The 22,694-nt window shown below is 53.6% G+C and overlaps 9 protein-coding genes across 9 annotated transcripts; 5 read left to right on the top strand and 4 right to left on the bottom strand.

The window, feature by feature from the left end:
* Positions 1-1,283: 1,283 nt before the first annotated feature.
* Positions 1,284-2,405, top strand: A1O1_06541 (uncharacterized protein; the record flags this gene model as incomplete). The annotated part of the gene is made up of 1 exon (XM_007727419.1): positions 1,284-2,405. One exon carries the CDS (start codon positions 1,284-1,286, stop codon positions 2,403-2,405), a length of 1,122 nt encoding a protein of 373 aa, XP_007725609.1.
* A 2,218-nt stretch (positions 2,406-4,623) lies between these two features.
* Positions 4,624-5,916, top strand: A1O1_06540 (uncharacterized protein; the record flags this gene model as incomplete). Its single annotated transcript, XM_007727418.1, has 1 exon — positions 4,624-5,916. The coding sequence occupies one exon, from the start codon at positions 4,624-4,626 to the stop codon at positions 5,914-5,916; it is 1,293 nt and encodes a 430-aa protein (XP_007725608.1).
* A 942-nt stretch (positions 5,917-6,858) lies between these two features.
* On the top strand, positions 6,859-8,678 carry A1O1_06539 (sterol carrier protein 2; the record flags this gene model as incomplete). The annotated part of the gene is made up of 2 exons (XM_007727417.1): positions 6,859-7,361; positions 7,763-8,678. 2 exons carry the CDS (start codon positions 6,859-6,861, stop codon positions 8,676-8,678), a joined length of 1,419 nt encoding a protein of 472 aa, XP_007725607.1.
* Positions 8,679-8,808: 130 nt separating this feature from the next.
* A1O1_06538 (uncharacterized protein) lies at positions 8,809-11,040 on the bottom strand (the record flags this gene model as incomplete). Its single annotated transcript, XM_007727416.1, has 1 exon — positions 8,809-11,040. The coding sequence occupies one exon, from the start codon at positions 11,038-11,040 to the stop codon at positions 8,809-8,811; it is 2,232 nt and encodes a 743-aa protein (XP_007725606.1).
* A 1,022-nt stretch (positions 11,041-12,062) lies between these two features.
* On the top strand, positions 12,063-12,870 carry A1O1_06537 (uncharacterized protein; the record flags this gene model as incomplete). Its single annotated transcript, XM_007727415.1, has 2 exons — positions 12,063-12,090; positions 12,146-12,870. 2 exons carry the CDS (start codon positions 12,063-12,065, stop codon positions 12,868-12,870), a joined length of 753 nt encoding a protein of 250 aa, XP_007725605.1.
* A 734-nt stretch (positions 12,871-13,604) lies between these two features.
* A1O1_06536 (uncharacterized protein) lies at positions 13,605-15,095 on the top strand (the record flags this gene model as incomplete). The annotated part of the gene is made up of 1 exon (XM_007727414.1): positions 13,605-15,095. One exon carries the CDS (start codon positions 13,605-13,607, stop codon positions 15,093-15,095), a length of 1,491 nt encoding a protein of 496 aa, XP_007725604.1.
* A 648-nt stretch (positions 15,096-15,743) lies between these two features.
* On the bottom strand, positions 15,744-16,342 carry A1O1_06535 (uncharacterized protein; the record flags this gene model as incomplete). The annotated part of the gene is made up of 2 exons (XM_007727413.1): positions 15,744-16,052; positions 16,118-16,342. 2 exons carry the CDS (start codon positions 16,340-16,342, stop codon positions 15,744-15,746), a joined length of 534 nt encoding a protein of 177 aa, XP_007725603.1.
* Positions 16,343-18,136: 1,794 nt separating this feature from the next.
* A1O1_06534 (uncharacterized protein) lies at positions 18,137-19,166 on the bottom strand (the record flags this gene model as incomplete). The annotated part of the gene is made up of 2 exons (XM_007727412.1): positions 18,137-18,389; positions 18,490-19,166. 2 exons carry the CDS (start codon positions 19,164-19,166, stop codon positions 18,137-18,139), a joined length of 930 nt encoding a protein of 309 aa, XP_007725602.1.
* A 1,168-nt stretch (positions 19,167-20,334) lies between these two features.
* On the bottom strand, positions 20,335-21,727 carry A1O1_06533 (uncharacterized protein; the record flags this gene model as incomplete). Its single annotated transcript, XM_007727411.1, has 3 exons — positions 20,335-20,632; positions 20,688-21,549; positions 21,673-21,727. 3 exons carry the CDS (start codon positions 21,725-21,727, stop codon positions 20,335-20,337), a joined length of 1,215 nt encoding a protein of 404 aa, XP_007725601.1.
* Between the last annotated feature and the right edge of the window lie 967 nt (positions 21,728-22,694).

Genomic DNA, 22,694 nt, shown 5'->3' with positions numbered 1-22,694 from the left:
CAATCCTGGTCCCAGATATCACACTCTTCAAGACCAAAAGAATAGTCGGTCTACACTCCGCTTCTAGGTCCAAGTCGAAGCTGTAGCCGAACACGAGCCGCATCGCCAGCTAGGTAGGCTGGCAGGCTGGCTGGTGGGAAAAGGTTTGCACACTGAGATCCATCCCCTGGGGTTGAGTCACACCCAGGCGCCCATGACCGCCATTCCCTTCCGTTTGGCAGGATGTCGACTACTTCTCCCCGCGGTCTCTCTCTCTCTCTCTCTCTCTCTCTCTCGCCCTCGCGCACACGACACCAATGCTCCAATGCAATGGTCATGTGCGAGATACGTCATACAGCGTCGTCAGGTTATGGTTGTCTCCTCATAGATAATGGCGGCGGAGAGGAGGGGATTTGTTTCCGCATTCTGCAAGTCAGCACTAGGGCGCCCCATGTCTGCCTACCGAAAGTATTCCAAAGTTTTGGATGTGCGCCAAAGCAAGCAAACCTTTTGAGCCTCCTAGACTGCCTTGGACCCCTGTCTCTCGACCTTGAAGAACGTCACTGGCACGGACTCGACCGACATCCTTATTTTGAGAGCGGAAGCCACCGTTGAAATAGGGGATTCTATGCATTGCGACATGGGTGACCCCTGTGTGTGGGCCTGCGTCCATATCTGGACAACTTCAAGTTAGGGTGAAAGTATTGTCTGCCCAGAACAGCGCGTCGATCGAATTACTCGACACAATCCTTCCGGTTAGAATTCGTCTACACCGCTGTGCGGTCACTCGGTCGTATGCCACTTCAAGGTGCCACTGTACCTCTAAGATCGCCACCATTCGAACGGATACACCAGAATCCCGAGCCAAGGCACAAGGATATGCATGACCACCAGCAGGTAGCCTGGCACTGCGTTTCCGACACGAGAAGATATCTGAACTTAGGTTCAATGCTGAATGACCCGTTTCCAGGTCAACCGTCAAGGCCTGAGGATATTTCGCTGGGAGACTGCGCCCACTGGATACTTTCTGATAGTCTGGTGGCCGGCAGAAAGCAGCTGCAATTTCACCTTGTTCGTATGAGCCCCGTTGGTGAGTTTTGTATCGCCGGATCCGGATTTTGTCTTCAAAGATATGTCATTCCAAGTCTGCCGACCAGCTCGTTAGCAACTCAAATTCAACCGTTGTCCCTGTGCTTTTCCAGTCATTCATTCAAGACTCTGGAGTCCAAGCAGTTTCTGGTAACAAGCTCCTCACTCACCTGCTTATTGAGTGGGAGTCGCTGGCCGGTTCCTACACTGTCAAAATGGATACATTCGAGTTGCCTTGGTCCATGGAGCTCGAGAACAACTATCAACCGCTGTCGGCAGCCGGGATGGTCAATGCTTCGGAGACGGCTGGACTTATCGACCATCCTGTTCCACGCATGCATCAAGGTCTGAGCTCGGCGCCCAGTCATTATTTTCAAGAAGAGCACGGCCAAATGCATCGACAACAGTCGCAGGATATCAACGCAATTCGCCCCAGCATCGCTGGGGAGACTGGTCACGGCCACAACCAAACGTACCAGTCCACCCCGCAGGCGAGTGAGGAGAATCATCTCCTGCTGTCGATTTTGTTGCACAGCGACATCGGTCGTTACGCTGCAGCGGCCTGCAAGTACCTTCAGCTGACCCCGGAACTCTGGTGCGCGTTGTACACCCCTCACACGCCATCAGCTGCTCAAGCACTTTTGAGTCAGACCCTATCGCGGATCTATGGCAATCTCCCAGCCGGACTCTGGGCGAGTCTCGTGGCGCTCAGAAACGACGCTCAGTTCGAGCAGTGCCAGAAACAGATCGTTCAGGCAGTGGAAGCGACGTCAACAGGAAGGTCGCGGTCCAAATCACGAGGGGATTTGCGAAGCCCCAACCAACCCACAATTGCAGGTGTGAAAAGGCGCGCAACAGCCAGGTACGAATATGTTTGCCCGGATGAGAAATGCACGCACATCCCATTCGTCAACCAGGGGAATTATGTCAACCACATGAACCTTTGCCATCCCAACTACCCTCAACATGATCCCCTAACTTCGCGGCGGCGCGCCTCCTCACTTCGACAAGGTGCTTGGGAAGAGAGCATCTCTTCTATAGCAGGTCTCAGTGGCCGACCTTCATACACGATGGAGCGGTCCACCGATTTGGTCAATCCCAGCGCCGTCATGCCAACAGCTAGCCCTCGAGTCCCAGAGGACCTCCAGCAGATTGGAAGTATTCACTCGCCGATCTGTGAGAGCGGACTGTCCTTTGGTATGTTCAAAGAAGCTCTTGCAAGCTCTCGTGCTGAAGGCTCAGACGGCGGAGTCATGGTGAGCGATGGACCCGGCAGCGGACTGGTCGGTCAAGAGAGGAGGACGGGGTGGCCAGTACAATGGCTCGCATACATGTAGTGATCGTTGATCTCACATGCGTACGCCAAGCAGAGACCTGGCCGATGTCAGCAGCTTTGAGCTATCAAGCAACGGTTTCCACGCAGCTTTCTGAGGGAGGTGGGACTTTAGTCTGACCTGCGGTCTGGTGACGAGACGGGTGACGTTGTGGGTTGGGACAGTAAGGGTGCCTCGCTGTCTCCTGCAGTGCTGGGCGCTGGAACTCATTCACAGCTGCGATCGCAGAAGAGTGTCTTTGTGCTATGCTGCCGACAGGAAATGCTCCTTGAGACACCATCTCAACCTTGGACCATTGCGGACTTGGCTCTCCAGCTGGCTATGTAGCGCAGGCCGTCACAAGGTTCAATTCAAGCCTCAGAAGAGTGAAGATAAACCCCAGCGTTTATGGTTTATGCTGTGCGGTAGAGATGTGACATCTGTCGCAGCATATCCCACATCCCTTTTGTTGATTTCATTTGACGATATTCTGGCAGCGTAAAGGGGCGGGACACGCCTGTTAGACGGGCGTCTGGAACCTAAACCGGACATGGCATGCGTGAAAGAGGTGCGCAAGACGAACCTGGAACATCCAGCAGATGGGACAGGCGAGGGTCCTCTCGCCATTGGGGATTCAAGCATTTGAGCAGCTACTCGAGCAAATCACCATGCGTGGTAGTCGTCCATTGGAAGAGGCCAGCGGTGGCAAATGTCGAGTTGCGCTCAGAAGAGAGGCTCAAGGGGGGCGCCATCCTCGCTGTCGGGCATCCATCCTTGGAAGTCATTTGAGTGTGCCTGGCAGAAATGCAGGGAGGGAGTAAAGGAATGATTGGTGGCAGGTTGTGACAACCTGACTGCCACACCGGAGAACATGTCCAGACCGCACAATGCTCAAGACAGTGTCGACGTTCTTGCTGCATCTTGCCGAGCTAGGAAACAATGGCACAGGGAAGAAGGCAGCCACCCATGTGTGCCGAGTTTAGGGCGCCGCTGCAACAACCATTCTTGTCGGCGGGTCAAGCTGATGTTTTCCGGTCCTTAGCTGGGTATGACACTCGTTGATGCTTTCATCATGGCTGGTTATTGTGGACAGAGGGTAGGCTGTCACCGGGACGGCGCAGGATAGCATCGTCGGCTCCGACGCAGGGGAGGCCTGGTGATGGGGGATGTTGAGATGAGGGATGGCAAGATACACAGACCCTGCAACGTGCATCAGTTCTCTGGAGTCGAATCATTCTTGCCATACTACTACCTAGGTAGAATCTGGAAGATGCAGGGGTTGCAAGCAATGTGTCGCCAGTGGCCCAAGAAAGAACTGCGCAACTACTGGTAGCATTCGCAACAAGTGGCGCGGACTCGGGCATTGATCGACTTCGAACTCGTACGTAGTAGCGCCGCAGACATTGGCTAGAAGCATGCTCAGGGTTAGCAGCCGTGCAGTGACGACGCCCAAATGCAGTGGTCATGGGTGGGACGTCAGTGCGGGAGCGTGGAACTTGAACGCCCGGGGATGTGAATCTTGGTTGAAGCCCGCGGTGGAGAAAACCCTACCAACCCCGGGCAGCACCCACCCTAGGTCCTACAGTACTAGGACAAAAGTCTCCGCCCCCCCACCACCGCTGGCTCCTCACACGAAACCTCCAAACATGCGATTCTTGTCGAGTTTCAACTCTTCGTTTTTCTCTATCATCGTCCATCATCACCTGTTTGTTGCTGCTGCTGCTGCTGTGTGCCACCGACTCTCGCTGTGTCACTCTGCCTCGTATGTACGCAGCAGCTATTTTGTCTCCTAGTCTGCCATACCATTTCATGCTTGATATGTCAACATGGCATCTGGCTCTGGGCTTCCTAGGATATGCGCAGTCGTGTCCCAGTCCTCCATGTTTTCCACACTGACCGTCTACATATGATCGATCCTCCCCGTTCACCTCCTCGGACGCCTTTTCTACCTCCCCACGCATACTGTTGACATCGATAGACTGTACCTTCAACACTGCACAGCCTTCGTATCACCTCTTTCCTCCATCCTCTCCCTTCTGTCTCGTTCTCTTACGGTCTCGCAAGCATTTGCTGCCTTCGTTTCTACAGTCTCAGGCAGGAGAAAAACGACACTGCATCACCATTGGGAGGGACCCTTTACCCTCTGGGCCCAACGCACCAATTCCTTTCACAGTGGTCGGTTGCGCGTGTATACCATTCTTTCCCAGCATCAATCTATTCGACATCGACGGCGAGACCTACCATGACCTCTCCCAATCTCCCCTCATTTTCAATGTTCAACACCACCCATGCCGGTCAACATGGCCAGTTTCAGCCTGCTCCACCGTCCGTTGTCGTCTCTCCTCGAGTGCATGAGACACTGCCTACGGCCACGATGCCTGCGATGACTGACCCTGACATGCAGAGGAGCCTCGGCGAGTTGATCAGTCATGACCACTTTGAACACTACTATCTCATAATCTATTCCTACCTGGATACCTCTGCCGAGAATTGGCAACGCATCGTCTACATCCGCGCCATGAAAGGCGAAGATGCTGAAGTCTGGCTGCAACATCATCGATCCATATTCGATACACCTCCACCAGATATATTCAACTTAATTGCCGACCTCCGGCATAACAAGAGCTGGGAAACCTCGAGAGCGGTGATTCTCTCTCGGGTTAAGAATTCCCGGCAGAACCACGATCGCTCCTTGCCTCGTCGTCCACGTCGGTCTCGTAGGGTGACTTCTGGATCGCATCTGACCCCCAATACGCCGTACACGCCGTCCACACGGTCGAGATCCCGGGACAGTCATCTCCGAACCAGTCACTCTCGCCCGTCTCTCGAGCTTTCCGGCTCCGGTTACCGTCAACCAGGTCGTCGTGTGGAACCCGACAACTTTGAAGAAAGCCCTACGCCAGCGTATACCCACGTGTCAACGGCGAGCGCGAGCCGCACCGCTCCTGAAGGTTGTCGTTATCATTGTTCATCGAGGAATTGCAGAAAAGACTTTGCTCGTCAAGGAGATCTTGAGAATCACCTAGACAAGTGCCACCCCGAATTGAATACACTGTTCCCTTTGTCCAACCCGCGGGCGTACCTTCGACCTGTGTCTCAGACCATCCGACATACCGGTCCAGATGTGTTCCAGGATGACCCGATCGCCTTGCCGGTACCGGGGAATGGGGTGGTGCCGAACGCCATGCATTCATTCCACATGTCTGCCGATATGCACACGCACACGCACACAGCAGCCCAGATCCCTTCCCAAGCTGGTGACGATGCTTGTGATACCCTTAGCGCGGATACTGTTCGCGCGATGTCGCGCGATGTTATGGGTGCCATCGGACAGGATATCCCCCGCAATGTCCAAACGATGATCGGTTCTCCATTCACCAGCACTGGCGCCCAGATCAGCCACAATCCAGGTTATGAGGTGCAACATGATCTTGGCGACGGTGACCGGGGCGTGTTTTCCGTCCAGAATATTGCAAACTTTTCGAATTTTCCCGATTCATATTATGAGAATAACCCTTTTATGCAAGGAGGCTAGAAGTCGGTGGATGGGTAGATCTCAGGACTCCCATCTGGGAACCAGTTGGGTCACTACGTTCGTGCGGGCCGGCTGATGCGGGACTCGTCATGCATCTCAAATCCTTCACCTTTGTTCTTACTAGAAGAGATACCCCGTCATAGATGGCTGGCCATTATGACTGCAAAGAGAAAAGTCCAACGGGCGGCGGCAATGGTGAATATCTATCGCATTTCCTCTTCTAAGGAGTGCTTACTACACATCATGTTGTCATCCCTCAAAAGAGAGCAGGACGAATGGATGTATGGTCAAGCAGGTATGTTATGTCTGCGCAAAAATGTTGATTGATGCTATTTATCATGGTGCTGGCGATGATAGTGATTACGGAATGACCATGACCATTATGAAGGCGGTGGCAGGAATGATGTGAGATGGTGTCGGATCATATAGACGAAACAATGTTACAGCTATTCTCACGATGGCCCTGGCTTCACTTCCACGCAGAGAGAGGACTTATCGATAGGTCGTTGCTCCAAGTCACAATGATGCCTCGGCTGTCCGCTCGGGTGTACGAAACTGTTGACCATCTATCGCCTGCATTGGAGGCGGGGAAGCCTCATCCTCATCCTCGTCCTCCTCATTGAGTACTTGACTGACAGACATACGAGGGCTTTGTTACCATCACATTACTACAAGGTAGGTACCTCAGTATGTCCGGCAAGCGAGCTGAACAATGACCCGAACAGACATGTGCTATTATATATCAGTCCAGTTACGTATAACGTCTGACCCATTATAACCATACTATCTGCTTCTCAAGACCACCATCTGGCCATCTTCTTTTGGAGCATAACACTTCTTCACTTGCCTTGACTATAGGTCACCCTACCTTACCATCACCTCCTCCACCTCCTTCTGCTGCTGCTACTACTACTACTACTACTATTATTACTACTACTCAGCATGTCATCCTCTCCTTCTCCATCTCCTTCCAACGCCTACGTCCTAGGCGTAGGTCTCACGGAATATATCAAACCGCGCCGCCAGAGACCGTACCCAGAACTGGGCTTCGAAGCCGGCACCAAAGCCCTACTGGACGCACACCTCGGCTACGACGCCATCCAGGTGGGCGTGGCATGCTACTGCTACGGCGACACGTGCTGCGGCCAGCGCATCTTCTACCAGTTCGGCATGACGGGCATCCCGATCTACAACACCACCAACGCCTGCGCGACGGGCAGTACGGGCCTGCAGCTGGCGAGGACGCTGGTCCGGGGTGGTGCGGTGGATGTCGTGCTGGTCGTCGGCTTCGAGACCATGATGCCCGGCAGTCTGAAGAGTATGTGGCCCGATCGGCCGAGTCCGATGGGCCTGGCGAGTCGCATGATGAATGAGACGAGGGGGAGGTTCGAGTCGCCGAGGAATGCGCAGCTGTTTGCGAATGCTGGGAGAGAATATATGGAGAAGTAAGTCGGCCTTTTTTATTATTGTCTTCGATCCTATTTATCTGTTTGTTTGTATGTTTTTCCCTTTCCTTTTCGTCACGCGTTCTTGCTCTTTCGAGTTCGGCTAGACGTTATCAAATGGCATCTCGGAGTCTTGGGACATTGTTGTTTTGTATGGCAGTGTGCTCTGCGAGGGCGTTCTTTGCTGCATGGACGGGACTGTCTTTTGTGTGTTGGGTTGCTTGAATACCTAAGGAGGTGCCCGAGGGTGGAGTGGAGTGGAGGGTTGGCTCGTGCACACAAGGCTGCGAGCCCCTTTTCGTTTTCTCCCTATCATCCACACCAGCAACCGGTACGGGTCGCCGCTGCAGCCAAACCTAGACCCAAAACCATTATTGACCATCACCCTCATTTTTTTCCAGGTATGGTGCAGAAGCACGCGACTTTGCCGAGATCGCGCGGATCTCGCACGAACATTCGTCACGCAACCCCTACGCGCAGTTCAAGAAAGTCTATTCGCTCGAAGAGATCGAGACCTCGCCCATGATCCACTTCCCGCTGACCAAGCTCCAATGCAGCCCGACCTCCGACGGCGCCGGGGCCGCCGTGATCGTGTCGCAGCGCTTCCTCGATTCGCGACCTGACTTCAGATCCCACGCGATCCTGATGGCCGGCCAGACACTAATGACAGACTCGCCGGCACTGTATGACGGGCAAAGCTCGATGAACCTGGTCGGCTTCGACATGACGCGCCGAGCGGCCCAAGCCGCGCTGGCCGAGGCTGGCGTCAAATCGGCGCGAGACGTCAAAGTGTGCGAACTGCACGACTGTTTCTCCGCCAATGAGCTCATCACGCTGGAAGGGCTCGGGTTCTGCGATCCGGGGAAAGCACATCTCCTCGTGCGCCACGGGGATATCACTTACGGAGGGAACGGACCGGTCATCAACCCTTCCGGTGGGCTTATCTCTAAGGGCCATCCGCTCGGCGCCACGGGCTTGGCGCAGTGTGCTGAATTGACGTGGCAGCTGCGCGGGTGGGCCACCAATGGCAGGCTCGTGAAGGACGTCGATGTGGCATTGCAGCATAACCTGGGCCTGGGCGGTGCTGTTGTCGTCACGGTCTATAAGCGCGCGGATGGACGGAGGAACACTGATGCTCCTGCCGCGTCGGATGCGGAAATCGGGAGTCTGTCCGGTCTAGGGTATAATCCGGCCACGGAGGCCAGGACTATCACTCTCGAAGACGCCGAAAAGGTGAGGAGCAAGAACGCTCGTTGTGATTATGCCCTCGGCGAGACCGCGGAGAAGTTGCAAGCTGCTCCGCAGGCTAGATTGTAGCTGGTGGACGATGTCGTATCTGCTAAGAGTAGGGTAGGGTAGGGTATGAGATGGTTCTGCTGCAATGGACTCTCACATCATTTGCCGGTGGTGCATGTCCGTGAAGTGCAGTTAACTTGGTCTCACATTTTTATCTCAGTATCCTGTTCCTTTGCACAGCTAGGAAGGTTAGACTCCAAAGCTGCCGAACGTCGCTCTCTGTACCGGCACTGACGCCCGGTGGCGGAGGCAGCGCACCAAGTGGCGTCGTCACAAATCCTGTCGAATTGCTGTATGTCCAACTCCATACTTCACCCTGCAGCTGGACAGAACTGGCTTCGATACTGTCCCAGAGGACATTGTACGCGCGGAGGACGTTGGTGCGGACTGAAGAGATCCCACACCACGCTGGAATTGCAGTTGCGCTGTTCATGCTGCTGTTGCAGCGAGCCAGTTGCCGCTCGAGACCTTTGGCCATCATGGCGAGTTGGAATGACCAGATCACGGTGCCGTGGTACGCCGCGTTTGTGAAATTCGAGATGAGCACGTCTGAACCCGACAGCGCCGGGTTTGCCACTACCATGCTCTGTGGCGTCATTAGCCCGGCAGGGAATGGACGTGTCATACTGTTAGCCGTAGCATTGATGAATCGTGTTTCTTGCGCCGATGCCTCGAGGGTCCTAGATGTGGCGTTGACGAAGAACAGCCGGAACCCTGTATCGCTGTGCAGAACATCCACTGATGATAAGTTGTTGTATCCTTGCAGTGCGATTGAATATGTCGTCACATTCCCGGAGGAGGGCAGGGAAGAGGCGTTTGTTGGTCCATCGTAGAATGTTGCTGTTTCAACAAAATGCTGTAGCCGAGAACGGGCTGTCGAGGCCGTGGTGTTGGTCTCAAAGAACAGCAATGTACTTTCTTCCCAGACCTGTGCTCGCGAATCGGCCGATGTTGCCCAAGAAGTGGTATTCACACGCGTATTGTGGGGATATACTCCTGGAGTACGGGCCAACTGGCCTATCGCTCGCAGAGCGGCCGGGACGAGTGCAGTGTTGACATCGAACGGGATGCGACCTCCTCCAAGGCCGTAGGTCGAATCACGCCACTGTCCAACAATATCCTCTGGTTTGAGATGGATCAAGTTCGCGGAACTCTGGTTGAGAGCAAATGGCGCCGTGATATTCATGATTCTCTGAGCGTTAATGAGGCTGAGGTTTGCATAGGTCAGATTGCGATTTTGTGGATCGATCGACCCAGCCCTCCGACTCAACAAAGGCCCCACACGATCCGGGCTACTGCTGAAGTACTGTGCCATCAACACTGGCAGGTAGTAGTCGGTGTCAATCATAGGGTAGGTGAAGCCAGGTGCGGTGCTCGTTATGTTGTTCTGTAGGTTGAGATAGGTGGCATAGTCTCCAATAGTCTCTTCATGGCACACAGACCCATCGGTGCGGTTGATGGGCTCCAGCACGGCCCCAATCACAGCTTCTGTGGCGGATCCGTTCCCCTGGCTCAGAATGGGCTCGAGAAGTAGAGCACTAATCATGCTGTCCCGACCAAAATATGTGAGGAATCGCCATGCTCCTGCGAGTAACTTTTCAGTGTATGACAGAAATGAAAGTGAGGTGGTCTCGTCCGGCTGCTCTTGAATAAGGTCTTCAGAAGCCCTGTTCAGCACACGACTGGGTGGTAACTGGGTCAGCTGCGGGTAGTTGAAGCTGGCGGAGAACGTGTAGAACCCTGAACCGAAGCTGATAGTCTTATTCTGCGGATGAATGGTAATGTTAGAATCCATACTCTGATACGGAACCAATGTAAAGGTCGTGGTAGTAACATTGTCGAGCCAAAGGCGAGAGAACGTCGCTCCCGTCCCATTGGTCCTGGTGACGTTGATGGCCTCCTGTATGATAGGTCGGAGAAGACTCGGGCCTTCTGTGAAATCACGAATGGTCCTGACGCTGCCCAGGATCGGAATGGTCAGAGTTGCGGAAGCGTTGAAAGATAGGACTCCTTGAACTCCCACGAAGGCGTATTGAGACCCTCGGGTTGGTCTGTAGACCGGTGCCAATGGACTTCCCAGAGTCGAGTTGACCAGTTCAATCGCCAGAGAGCCGTTCAACCCATTCTGTGGTTGGAAAAAGGTGCAGATACCACTGTTTCCTGCAGGCCAGGCAATGACTAACCTCGGGCCAATGATTGACAGTTTGGAATCGGGCAATGGGCTGGTCACGACGGCTTGGGTGTCACTGTTGCAATCCGAATAGAAGTAGTTTTGATAAGGCGGGTCACTGAGATGCTGGGTTACAGCCTGGCACGAGGCCGAGTTCTGGCCCCAGGCTGATTGCAGCCACAACGCAACAATGGCAACGAGGAAAGCAAGCATGACAGGAAGAGAGATATGTTTGATAGACCTTACCCATGAAGAGTGAGCAGCAGGCATTCGTCAACGAAGCACAAGCTCAGGACGAAGTGCCACGCATTTCTTAAAGGTCAGAAGCCGGTCCATGAGAGCTGAGCTCCAGTTGCAGCAGGAAGAGGAAACGCGACTCCAGATTCATGCGTGATCGATTGACAATGACATCAATTTCAAGGCTCGTAGCGAATGCGGGGGATGGTCTCAACGCTACTGTGAGAAGAGAATGGTCAACCAACCTTAAGGCAAGGTTGCCTCTTCTACCCACAATACCGACCATTAGAGAGATGGAAGAGGAGGAGGAGAAACGAAAGGGAACGATGCATCAAGAATGCGGGGATCGGAGATGGAAATTCTAATCTCCGGAGGCGGAGTCCGATTAGAGTTTTTATCACGTGAATCTGCTCTTGGCAAATCTAGCCAGCCTCCGCGTGCTTGGCATGTTTGGTGTTTTGTACGGCCGATCACTGGCGGCGGAGGTGACCGGAGCCGGCGTTTGTTTGCACTTGCAGCACGTCAAGTTCTATTCCCATTGGCAATGCAACAATAAACGAGCTTCTTGCCCGACCCTGTTCGCTTTTCCCAACCGGCTCTATCTGCGACTTCCGGGGCCACGGACTTAAGATCTAACGTCTGAGAAATTTCGGGCATCTTCTGAAACAGACAGACATCTGATGATAGACGCATCCAAGTGGTCAGTTGGGCCGTGTGGATCTGGTGTTCTCGCAGAGTTTCTCCCAGAGAAGACTAGCCTTGCGCATCGCTACATTGAGAGGGCCAGTGCAAGCAAGATTCATTGATACTTCCTCAAAAGCCAGCGTCATGTATCCTGCCCACAATGTCCGCCATGACCCAAGAGTAAGAACCTGCCTTCATATAAAGCTGCCCGTTGCGTCTCAAACCGCTCTTGACTCCAAGCACTCGTCGACGCGCTACTCCGGACACCGCCGTAGAACATTATTCTCAAGCCGGGACATTCACCTTTTGCAGTCATGGCTTCGAGGATAATCTTGATCACTGGTGCGAGCGCACATCTTGCCCACGGAAACAACCTTCGCTGATACAAGTGATTTAGGTGCCAATAGCGGCGTCGGCTATGCCGCGACGCAAGTATTAGCCAGGGCGTCTGAGCAATACCATATCATAATGGCCAGTCGATCTCTCGAAAAGGCCACAAAGGCCAAGTCGGAGATCGAGTCGGCGGGCATCAAAGGCCGATTGTCGACTGTGCAGCTGGACGTGACCGATCAAGAATCGATCCAAAAGGCCGCTACAAGCGTGGGCCAAGAGTTCGGCAAGATCGACGTCCTCGTCAACAACGCCGGCGTTGGTAACGTCGATGTGGACGTGGCCACTCGCTTCAAGGCATGCTTGACCATCAACACGCTCGGACCGGCTCTGGTCTCTGCCGCGTTCCGACCTTTACTGCTCAAATCTTCAACGCCTACCTCGATCTACGTGAGCAGTGGAGGTGGCAGTCTCGCCAGGGTTGCCGACCTGACTGCTGCGAAACCACGGGCTCCAGGCAGTCCGGATGCCTATCAAGCAAGTAAAGCGGCGCTGAACATGGTTGCATTACAGGAGCGCGCAGACTTCCACGACCAAGGACTCAAGGTGTTCATCATATGCCCGGGATTTGTTCGCTCCAACTTGCGCGGAACAAGCCCTGAACTTGTCAGCGGCTGGGGCATGGCTAAAGATCCGGTCACTGCTGGCGAGACGTTGCTGAGCATCATCCAAGGCGAGAGGGATGCGGATGAAGGCAAATTCATCCACAAGGATGGCATATATCCTTGGTGATGGTGGTATGTCCGGGAGAAGTGCGACGGCTCGAATGCGTGGCAGGCGTGTGGTGGTGTAGGGGGTACATGAACGTCATGAGGTGTTGTTATGGAGCTTGCTGGGCTGTGTAATTGGGATTGACGAGGTTTCAGCAAGACACGTACCGGTGTTGACCGGTCTTTGGCAAGATCCGCGGGGTCCAGTGCCAGAGCGAACTGACTATCCCATGAACCGTCACAGCTAAAGAGACTGAGGACACGGGGATTGATATTATCTATCATAAAATGAGAGCATAAAGCACGGTCAGGTAAGGCCCTACTTAATCGTTCCTGGCACATCGAGAAGGAAAAACTCGGATGATCAGAGCACGCCAGTAAGCAGCCTCGTACCATGTAATGGTCTTAAAGTAAGAATCAATGGATGAGTCCCCGCTTGGTGCCTGGACAAAACAGAGTAGATAGTCGATAAGCTACAGAAGATAAGAGATAAGAGATAAGAGATAAGAGATAGTGGTTAGTGGGGACATGCCGAGTATAGAATGCCTCACCTCCTTATGGAGATGCGCGTGTCGTGGGCAGTCCTTCAAGAAAGACTGCTATCCTCCCTCTCTACCTAGGTACCTGACGACGCCTTGATGACCACAGCCAACCGTGCGATCGCGACTCTCCGATACCAAGACATCTTAGAGCATCATCCTATTCCAGTGACAGTTTTACTCAACTGACTTGATCCTAACTCGACCAAAAGAGAAGATGTCCAATCTGCCCCATATATCCAACTGGATCGATGGCACACACGCCATCCCCTCGACGGAGCGACTGGAAGTGATCGACCCGGCGACCGAAACCGTTCTCGCCACGGTCGACGCGACATCACGCGAGACAGTCGACAGCATCATCCGCCAGTCGCAAAAAACATTCCGCAATGGGCCCTGGTCGCACGCCGACCCCTCTGACCGGTTCGCCGTGCTATCTAAAGCGGCCGTTCTTCTGCGCTCGCGGATTCCCGAATTTGTCGAGCTGGAAACACAACAAACAGGCAGGCCCATCCGCGAGATGCGCGCCCAGCTCGCCCGGATCCCGGAATGGCTGGAATACTTCGCCTCGCTGGCGCGCGTGCACCAAGGTCAAGTCACCCCTTTCAAGGGACCCGTGGTGAACACTCTGACCCGTCTACCTGTGGGCGTCGTCGCGCAGATCACACCGTGGAACCATCCGCTGTTGATTGCGACCAAGAAGATCGCTGCCGCTCTTGCAGCAGGGAACGTGGTCATCGTGAAACCATCGGAAATGGCGCCCTTATCGGTGCTGCGTCTCGGCTCGTTGTTCCAGGAAGCTGGACTGCCGGACGGCACGTTGCAGATCGTGTGTGGCTACGGACGTGACACGGGCAAGTTCCTCTGCGAGAATCCGACGTTGGCCAAAATCGACTTGACCGGTGGGTTGGCCACGTATAAGGCGATCGCATCAAATGCGGCAGTGAATATGATCCCTATCACGGCCGAGCTGGGCGGCAAGGCTCCCGTGTGTCTGCTTCCCAGCTTGGATGTCGAGCTGGCTGTCAAGGCGGCGCTGTTTGCCAGTTTCATCGCGAGTGGTCAGACGTGCGTCACTGGGAGTAGATTGCTGGTCCATGTCGATCTGTATGACCGGTTTGTGGCATTGTTGCAGAGGAGAGTCAATGCGCTTCGTGTAGGTGATCCGACCGACGTGCGTACGCAGATCGGGGCGGTGATATCTCAAGGTTCGGTGGACAGATGCGCCGCCTTCGTCGAGCGAGCCGTCAAGGAGGGCGGGAGGGTTCTTTGTGGTGGGCAGCCGACGCATGTCAATGGGAAAGGCTTCTTTTTCCAGCCGACCGTCATCGAGACGCATCCGGGCTCGGATTTGTCGTGCAATGAGGTCTTTGGGCCGGTGATCGCCCTCATCAAGTGCGATTCTGAAGAGCAGATAATCAGTGTTGCCAACGACAGCCAGTTTGCATTGGGCGCTTCCGTCTGGTCGAACGATTTCGCTCAGGCCCATCGGGTGGCGGACAAGATTGAGGCAGGGATCGTCTGGATCAACGGTCATCATCTCAACGATCCGTCGTCTCCTTGGGGCGGGTTTAAGGAAAGTGGCATGGGCAAGGAGAACGGATTGGAAGCCTTCGAAAGCTATACCAAGGTCAAGAGCACGATTATCAACTATGGCATCCAGCCTACTTGGTTCGACGACGAGATTGAGAATGCACGATACGGTTGACCTGCTCAACTGAAGGAATTCAATCCCGTCCCGATGCCACACACAAAAGGGCGTTGCTTGCTTCTCAGTGGCTTCCTTATGCTCCTGTGCTGTATGAATCCCAGCATATCCACGAGAAACACGTACCTTACATATTCCATTTCGCGATATCCTGGAAAAAGCAATAATGCCCTGGAAAACATTATCTGCCGCCATGCAGGAGCCGGTGGGATAACTATACTGACAGAAGGCTGCTGCCACCAATATGAATCAATACATCCATCCTTCTTCGCTTACAAGCCGTCCCTCCCAATTCCAAACAATGCTTTCACGGATTGCTTCGTGTGCTCCACAATCGCCGCTTCCAGGTAGAGGCAATCTTGATTGACCATGCCTTGTGCTGCGCGTACGTCCAGCATGCCAAGGTCAAAACTGTCAGTGGTATGGCAAACGCCCAGTATACCCAGAACTTGTTGGAAATAACCCATACCAGATAACCTGTATTGTCGTCCTCCACCTGCGCGAAGAAGCTCATACTGAAGATTGTGGATACGAAGGTTGCGGGCAGCACGGCAAGAGTGACGACGGCGATGGTTTTCATGGAAGAGCTGTCTCGTTGAACGATAACGTTGAAACCCTCCATATGTTAGCTGGGTCCTTCTCGGAGCATCAAAATCTCTCGCTTGCCAGATTGATTTCGTTCCCCAGTCTGGCCTTCAAAGCCTCTGCCCTGAGTCCGAAGTTTCGTAATAGCCTTAGCCAGAACGACAAGTCATTGTGAGGACACTTCGTCCTGAGTCCGCCGCCAGCAATACCAGGACAGGCGCAAGAAAGACCCGAGTTCGGCCTGTAATCCCCCATGAGCTCGGTGACAGTGTCGGCAGCAACGGCAAGGACTTCGCAGGTGTGGATTATGTGTCGAGCCAGGTCGTGGAGCGGAGTAAGATCCCGGTCGAGGAAGCCAGTGACATTCCGTTCCTACAGTTCGCGACACATTGGTCAAGGGGACAATCACCGGTCCTGTCTGGTCATCCGGGACTCACCTTTTCTATCCGTCTGATATGGTCTCGAAGGGTCCATATGGACGTGTCGTACAGCTTGGTCAGCTCACCAACTATCGCGCTTTGAAGGAAGACTGGGGCTTCTCTCGGCGGTTCGCCCATGGCGCTGTTCATTGTCTCGATGAGGTTGGATTCGAGGATGGCCGGCGCGTCGAAGCAGAAGACCACAGCTTCCCCTGTGGACCAGGCATAGATGTAGAAGCTCATCTCATACCACTCATAGCTGGGAAACGGCTGGCTTGCCTTCCCTGTCAGCTGTTTTATCAGGAAATGAAACCACGAGGCTGTTTGTGGACTCTGGCGTGAGCACACTGTGCCGGTAGCTCGAAGCAGGTTCAGCCACTCACTGTCGATGAGAGTTGCTCCGTCACTATGAAGATGGCGGGCACAACCCGCATATCCGTTGGCGGTGTGGCAGAGCTCGTCCCAGAGGATCGATGGATATGCCCAGTCCGTGTTCATACAGTTCTTGATTGCTGCCGATGTCTGGAAAAGTCTCCAATCTGCAAATCTTCAAAACATCAGCCTGTCGTTCGGACTTGCAATCTTCCTGAGTCAACAAACACAATCTGTACTCCCATCTGGAGGGGCGCCTAGGGGCAATGTCAGCAACATTCAGGAGCAGTTGTCCAAGTGAACGTTCTCGTAGGAATTCATCTGCCTGGAGGATGCTCTTCTTGAATTGACCATTGTCTGTTCGACGATGTCTTAGTGACCAGGATCCCACGATTAGGCCGTCGCTGACCTTGTCTGTAGACATTGACTGCCGTCATTCTCTGCATTTGTGGCGTTCACAGCACTTTAGGTCAACGAGGTGAACAGTTCTCGAGATGGCCTTGTGCCTCGAATATGGGACACATAGGTAAGTCATGTTCAGGATGTCGAGAATAACGTGTCAGGCTGAGGCTGTCCTCTCTTACCGTTGCACTGATTGAGTGGACGGGCCAGGACTCACTGCCTCAGCCATGCATTAGCTCTGCCACAAGCTGAAAGTCGAGACCAATTGCATGCCCATCCATGGAGTAGAACAATGCATGTCAAGACTCGAGAAAGAAATGGACACGGGATTCGTTCCTTCGTATGCCGAGGACAGCGATCGCTTCGGGCGTGTAAAGGACGCAGACAGTTGACTTTCACGTCTACAAAAGCACAGATACAACAACCAAGATACACAATATCAGGCAACTCCGCATCCACCTCGATCACCGTGGCTCGAGCGTTTCTCATCTATCCCTTCGACGACTTCTTACCATCTGTGACCTAGACTGCGAAGTGTCAGTCAGACTAAGGCGAATGTTCTGCAGCATTCAAGGTCAAGGCTCCTTCGAACGTCCTCTTGCGTCGAACTCGGTCGTTGACTGATAGAAATCATTTTTCTGTTCTTCGAACCTCCTCTTATCCTGGCGCCACGTTCGACCCTTCCTCACTACCTATGGAGGACCCTCTCCTAAGGCATGGCAATGTCCCCATCAAGAGAAGGACTCTAAAGAAGCATGCAATATACTGTTCTTCCTGGACCAGGGCGCACAAGGTGCATCGCGCTGATATCTACTCACTGTAACAATCCGACCTGGTCCATCAGGGCAGGGCCGCTATGTTCAGATATCGTGGGCAAGCACTGGCCTGCACATCTTGCGAGGTAGGAATACAAGGAGACCGTGCTGGTGTCTAATCAGACCGTCAAAGGACCGGTATGTTGAGCAGGAGGCCGAAATGTCACAAAGTGCAATATGATTGCAGCTCTACAATACTGGTAGGTGTCCTCTTGACGCTGATGCAGCTTGCAGAAGAGCCACAAACAGCAAGAGACCTATCACTGGCAGATATGCCACCCGTGCAGACAGATTTGGCCCTTGTCACAAGAGCCCTGTCATGTTGAGGATTCAGCATAACTACAATCTATAAGGATCCAACTCCAGGGGCTCATGCAGAAGACCACAACCCGTGTCAACATCATCACTTATTCCGCCGGCTTTGTCAAGCTCCAAAGCCCTCCAGATCCTAAGAGCACAATACGCTTTTCAAGAACGCAGTCTCTCTCAGATGCAGTAGTTCCCTGGCCGACCCCATCAATTGGTAATGGTCTGCATCAACCATGACGAACTCCTTCGGTTCGCTTATTTGATGATACTGTGCCATCACCATATCCGGTGGACTATTGGTGTCTCTTGTCGCGACGCCGAAGAAAACTGGAGTTGGACACAGGGTTTTCAGGTGCCCCATTGGCAGCGAGAAGGTTGAGATATCGTCGAGACTGTAAGTGTTGTGCAAATCCCGCGTCAGCCAAAGTCCATAGCCAAAAAGGGCAAGCTACGAGAGACTCTCGTCGTCAAGCTTCTGGCAGCTTCACTCACCTTCGCAAAGTAAGTTCATTTTTCCACGTCGACGCATTTGACATCCACGGTGAGAAGAACTGGACCGACTCCGGACTGGGCAGCACCGACTGCCCACCGGGCTCAGTATTCACCACGGGAACAGTGATAGGAGGGTTCCCCGCCGCTCTGGCCATCCGATCCATCTCGAACATGGCCTGCATGGGCCCATTCAGGACATGAGGCGGCGCCAATCTCCTGCATATCTCTGCGCCGTCCATGCCCGGGCCGAGCGCAATGACGGCCTTGACGCGCCTGTCGATGGCGGCGACATAGACCGCCTCCGCAGCGGCCAGCGAGTATCCCCACAGCGCGATCTTGGATCGGTCGACCTCCTCTCGTGTCTGGGCATATGTGATTGCATCGCGCATGTCGTTCGCCTGTAACCAGGTATTGATCTCCTGTCGGGGCGCGTGGGCCGCCGTGTCGGAAGTGCCGAACCCTCGATGGTCGTACACCAGACAAGTCAGTGGTAGCTCGGTCACGAATTTCGAGGCCACGTCGTCCAGGCCCATCTCTTTGATACACGAGAGGCCATGAGTCAGGATCACGCATGGCAGTTTCGCGCCCTCTGACATTGCCGACTCGGAGGGTGTGAAGAACCACCCGCGCAACGTCACCCCGTCCGAGGTCTTGAAGGAGATGTCTGTTCGCGGCATGATCTGTTGGTCCTCCTGGTATGAAGACTGGTGCTTCGAGAGATCTGTGGCCCTCGGATAGATGGTGATTCAGGCTCGGTGGTGTGGCGGTGGAGAGAAGATTTGTGATGTCTTATGCGCTCTCGGGTCCAGCAGAAACAAGTCAGATCTGAACAGAGTCCTTCCGATGAAGAAGCCTCCTAGGATATCTCGGTCTTATATGTAATACACACATGGTGGATCAGTTGAGCACCAGTCTTACTGAGATCCACCATCTCCTACCAACCGTCAGCTTCATTGACCTGCTCCTGTAAAGTATGCTTTCCGACCAAGGAAGATGTTCACTTCCAGATGATGAGTGATCTGACAAAACCTCGCCGCCTCTGGCGTCTTCTCAGCCTCGAATAGAGCTGGTTAACCATTGTACCCACCGACGTGAGAAGCACTTTTCCCCGTATTCGTCGAGATGCTGATCCATTAGTGGTGTGGGAATCAATGTTTCCTCGACGGCCAGACTCGCCGGGGCTTGTAATTGGCCTGCTCTGTCCCTTCGTTGAAGCAGTGCTTACATCAAGTCGGATGAGAGCAGCGGTCGAAGGTCAGCAGAACAGGCTCAGGAATTGGGACGCTGACATGCAGTCTCCCCAGATAATGGCACAGCCGATAACTACATCCACCCTCTTCCGGCAAATGGCCGCCTTGGGGATGCCTGGTAGCGACGACACCGTTTCACGCACTGCAGTCTACAACAAGCGCACTGGATGCTCTGCTTCACATACGGGTAGAATTGGGCTCAACAGACCAACGTCCGCTGAGCGATACTAGTCAGAAAATACTTGGACCAAAACTCCAACGCAAGCTGTATTCTCGAAAAGCAAGAACCATATTCGTTTGTCTGTTATTTGCTTATCCACACGCAAGCCCCCTAAAGCGCTGTTCGCTCCGTCTCAATCTGCCAGTAGATGTTCCCAACACAAAACCCAGACCCTGCCGTCCCCGGAAGCGCAAGCGCTTCTCGTATCTAGCTGGATCGAGTCAAAGCCACTCTGATGTTCTTTTTTGGTGTCCTTTCAAAGAAAATGGTTCATCCGCGAGACTGAGTGAAGGCCACGGTCGGAATACATTAACCCATCGCGTATTAAGCTAGTCTAAGTGACTGCAAGGAAAAAACGCCGCCGAGACCCATGCTTTAGATGAAGAGGATGGCGGCAATGAGAGCGCTGAGGCCGGTCAATGGTGTGCTTGCGCCGAAGGTGACACCAGCGTTTTTAGCCTTGCCCGTTGCCGATGGGGAAGCAGAAGTACTACCGCCTTGGGTAGCAGATGGATTGGTCTCAGGGTTGGCCTTTCCAGTGATGCAGGTGTTGACACCCTTGATGACACCCTTGTCATGGGCCTGGTCGAACAGGTCGCAGATACTGGTGTTGGTAGACTTGGTCTGGACGTTGGATCCACCCCTCACATCAGTGAGCGAAGGCAGTTTGACACTGATAGAATGTTAACCAAAGGTCAGTGTCAAAAGAGTGGGAGCAGGTGACCTACCTGTTAAATGTACCAGTGAAGTCGAGAGCACCGACAACAGTCTTTAATTTGGGAAAACCGCTTATGGCCTTGAGGTTGGTATTGTTGGCAACCAAGAAACCGCCACCGATCTGGGTGAGGGACGGGAAAGACAGGTTGGCCAGGTCAGGGCTGTCAACAACAGCCAGTGTACCACCAGTCTGGGTCAGGTTGGGAGCAGAGAAGGTCTCGAAGGAGTCAGAGTAAAAACCCATGGAGCCTGCAACGTTGGCAAGAGACGGCATGTCAACCTTGCTCACGTTTCGGAAGGTCAGGTTGGCGGCATCCTGCAGGTTGGGGAAACTGATCTCCAGGTCACGACCATTTGCCGAGAAGGAAAGCGAAGTGGTGACGTTGGTCAGGTCGTTGACATTGACGCTTGTAAGGTAGGGGTTGTTGTTAATATCCATGCTTCCAACAGCGGTCAATTCGATGCCGTTGATGTTGTTCAATTGCGTGTTGGAAATGTAGATCTGGTTCGACTTGGAAACACCTTGGTCGAAGTTCAAGCTCTGCAGGGCAGGAAGGCCGACCCAGTTGATTCGGTTGACAGCGGTAAGAGAGTTGAATTGGAGGGTGGATAGAATGGTCAACCCGGTCAAACTGAAGATGCCGCCAATGGAATTGAGCTGGTCCGAGGTGAGGGCAGTCAATTGGGTGGCATTGTTGCATTTCACATCACCAGTGATTTGTTGGACACCGTTGATTGCGATTTGGCCTGCGGCGGACGAGTCGATGGTCACGTCTCCATCGTAGGTCTCGCAGCCAGCAATCTGTTGAGCATCGGCACTGCTGGCGATCGTGATAGAAGGGCCATCGCAGATATCACTTGAATTTGATTGTGCTGTCCGATCTGTCAGCTTGCGATCTCCGCTTGAAGATGTTTCGGTTTGGCAGTATCTGTATCTCCATCTCTTGTACCTTGTGTCCCGGGCTTAACCAAGTTTACTTGAAAGGGGAAACGTACCGAGGACGGAGCTCGCCAACGCGAATGCGGGTAGGATGAACTTTGTGAAGACCATTGTGAGTCTAAGAATCAGCGAACGGGCTGTAGTCCATGGTCAGTAATGATTCGCAGTCTCTTGCGCGGTCTGATGGAAAGAAAAGGTTTGCTTGAGGCAGCAGTGAGGACACGCCGATTGGTGACGCGGTGACAGGAGGCAGCAGTCGGTCACTCACCTGAAATGCAGTATTAAAGAAGATAGAAGGTGACAGCCGAGATCGAGCTGGCTTGAAGCGACTCGTAAGAACTTTTGTCTGAGAGTGCGAATTAAGCTGTTGCGAGCTTGATGAACACGCCGCAGGAGGGGGATAAAAAAGGCTTCAATGAGCGGATGAAGCTGGTTTGTTGATCGCTTGGGAATTTGTTAACACAGCGAAACCGGCGGCAGGGACGACCCGTTCTTCTCTTTGATGAAGAGATCAGGTATCGACGCGTGGCTGGCTCGGGATGAAGAGAAGAAGGGAACGAACAGCAGCAACGACGGACTGGAAGTGTGTATGCTGAAGTAAACTTGGGTTTGATGGAAGAAGGGGGATGGCAGGGAAAATAGGGTTGGGATTGGGAATTGGGGGAGAGAGGAAGAAATGAGTGGGTTTGACCTGCAGTGGTCCGAGTGGTTGACGGCGGCAGCAGGGAGGGCAGGGAGGGCCACTGCGCAGTAACAGAGCATACAGAGTACATACACGGTACTACTACACCCGGCGTACTTACCTGCACCGTCCTTAGTATGCGGGTAAGATAGCCTAGCAGCACCATTTCTTTCATCGGGCTCTAGGCACGCTACGGGCTCTTCAGTACCTTACCTACCAGGTAAAAGATACCACCGACGAAAGCGCCAGCACAGGAACGGGTTAAGCGTGCAGTGGGCTGGTCAAACTGTCCGGCGACGGCTTTCTCCCGCATGACAGGGGACGCCTGTATAAGTGGACACATAAACAGTTAACGAGCTGAAGTTCTGATGAGCTTGCTGCACAGCTTGTCGCAGG

This window comes from Capronia coronata (assembly GCF_000585585.1).
Source record: "Capronia coronata CBS 617.96 chromosome Unknown acBCG-supercont1.5, whole genome shotgun sequence".
Taxonomy (NCBI): Eukaryota; Fungi; Ascomycota; class Eurotiomycetes; order Chaetothyriales; family Herpotrichiellaceae; genus Capronia; species Capronia coronata.
Note: the sequence above shows the minus strand (reverse complement) of the source record. Positions and strands in the feature narration are given on the sequence as shown.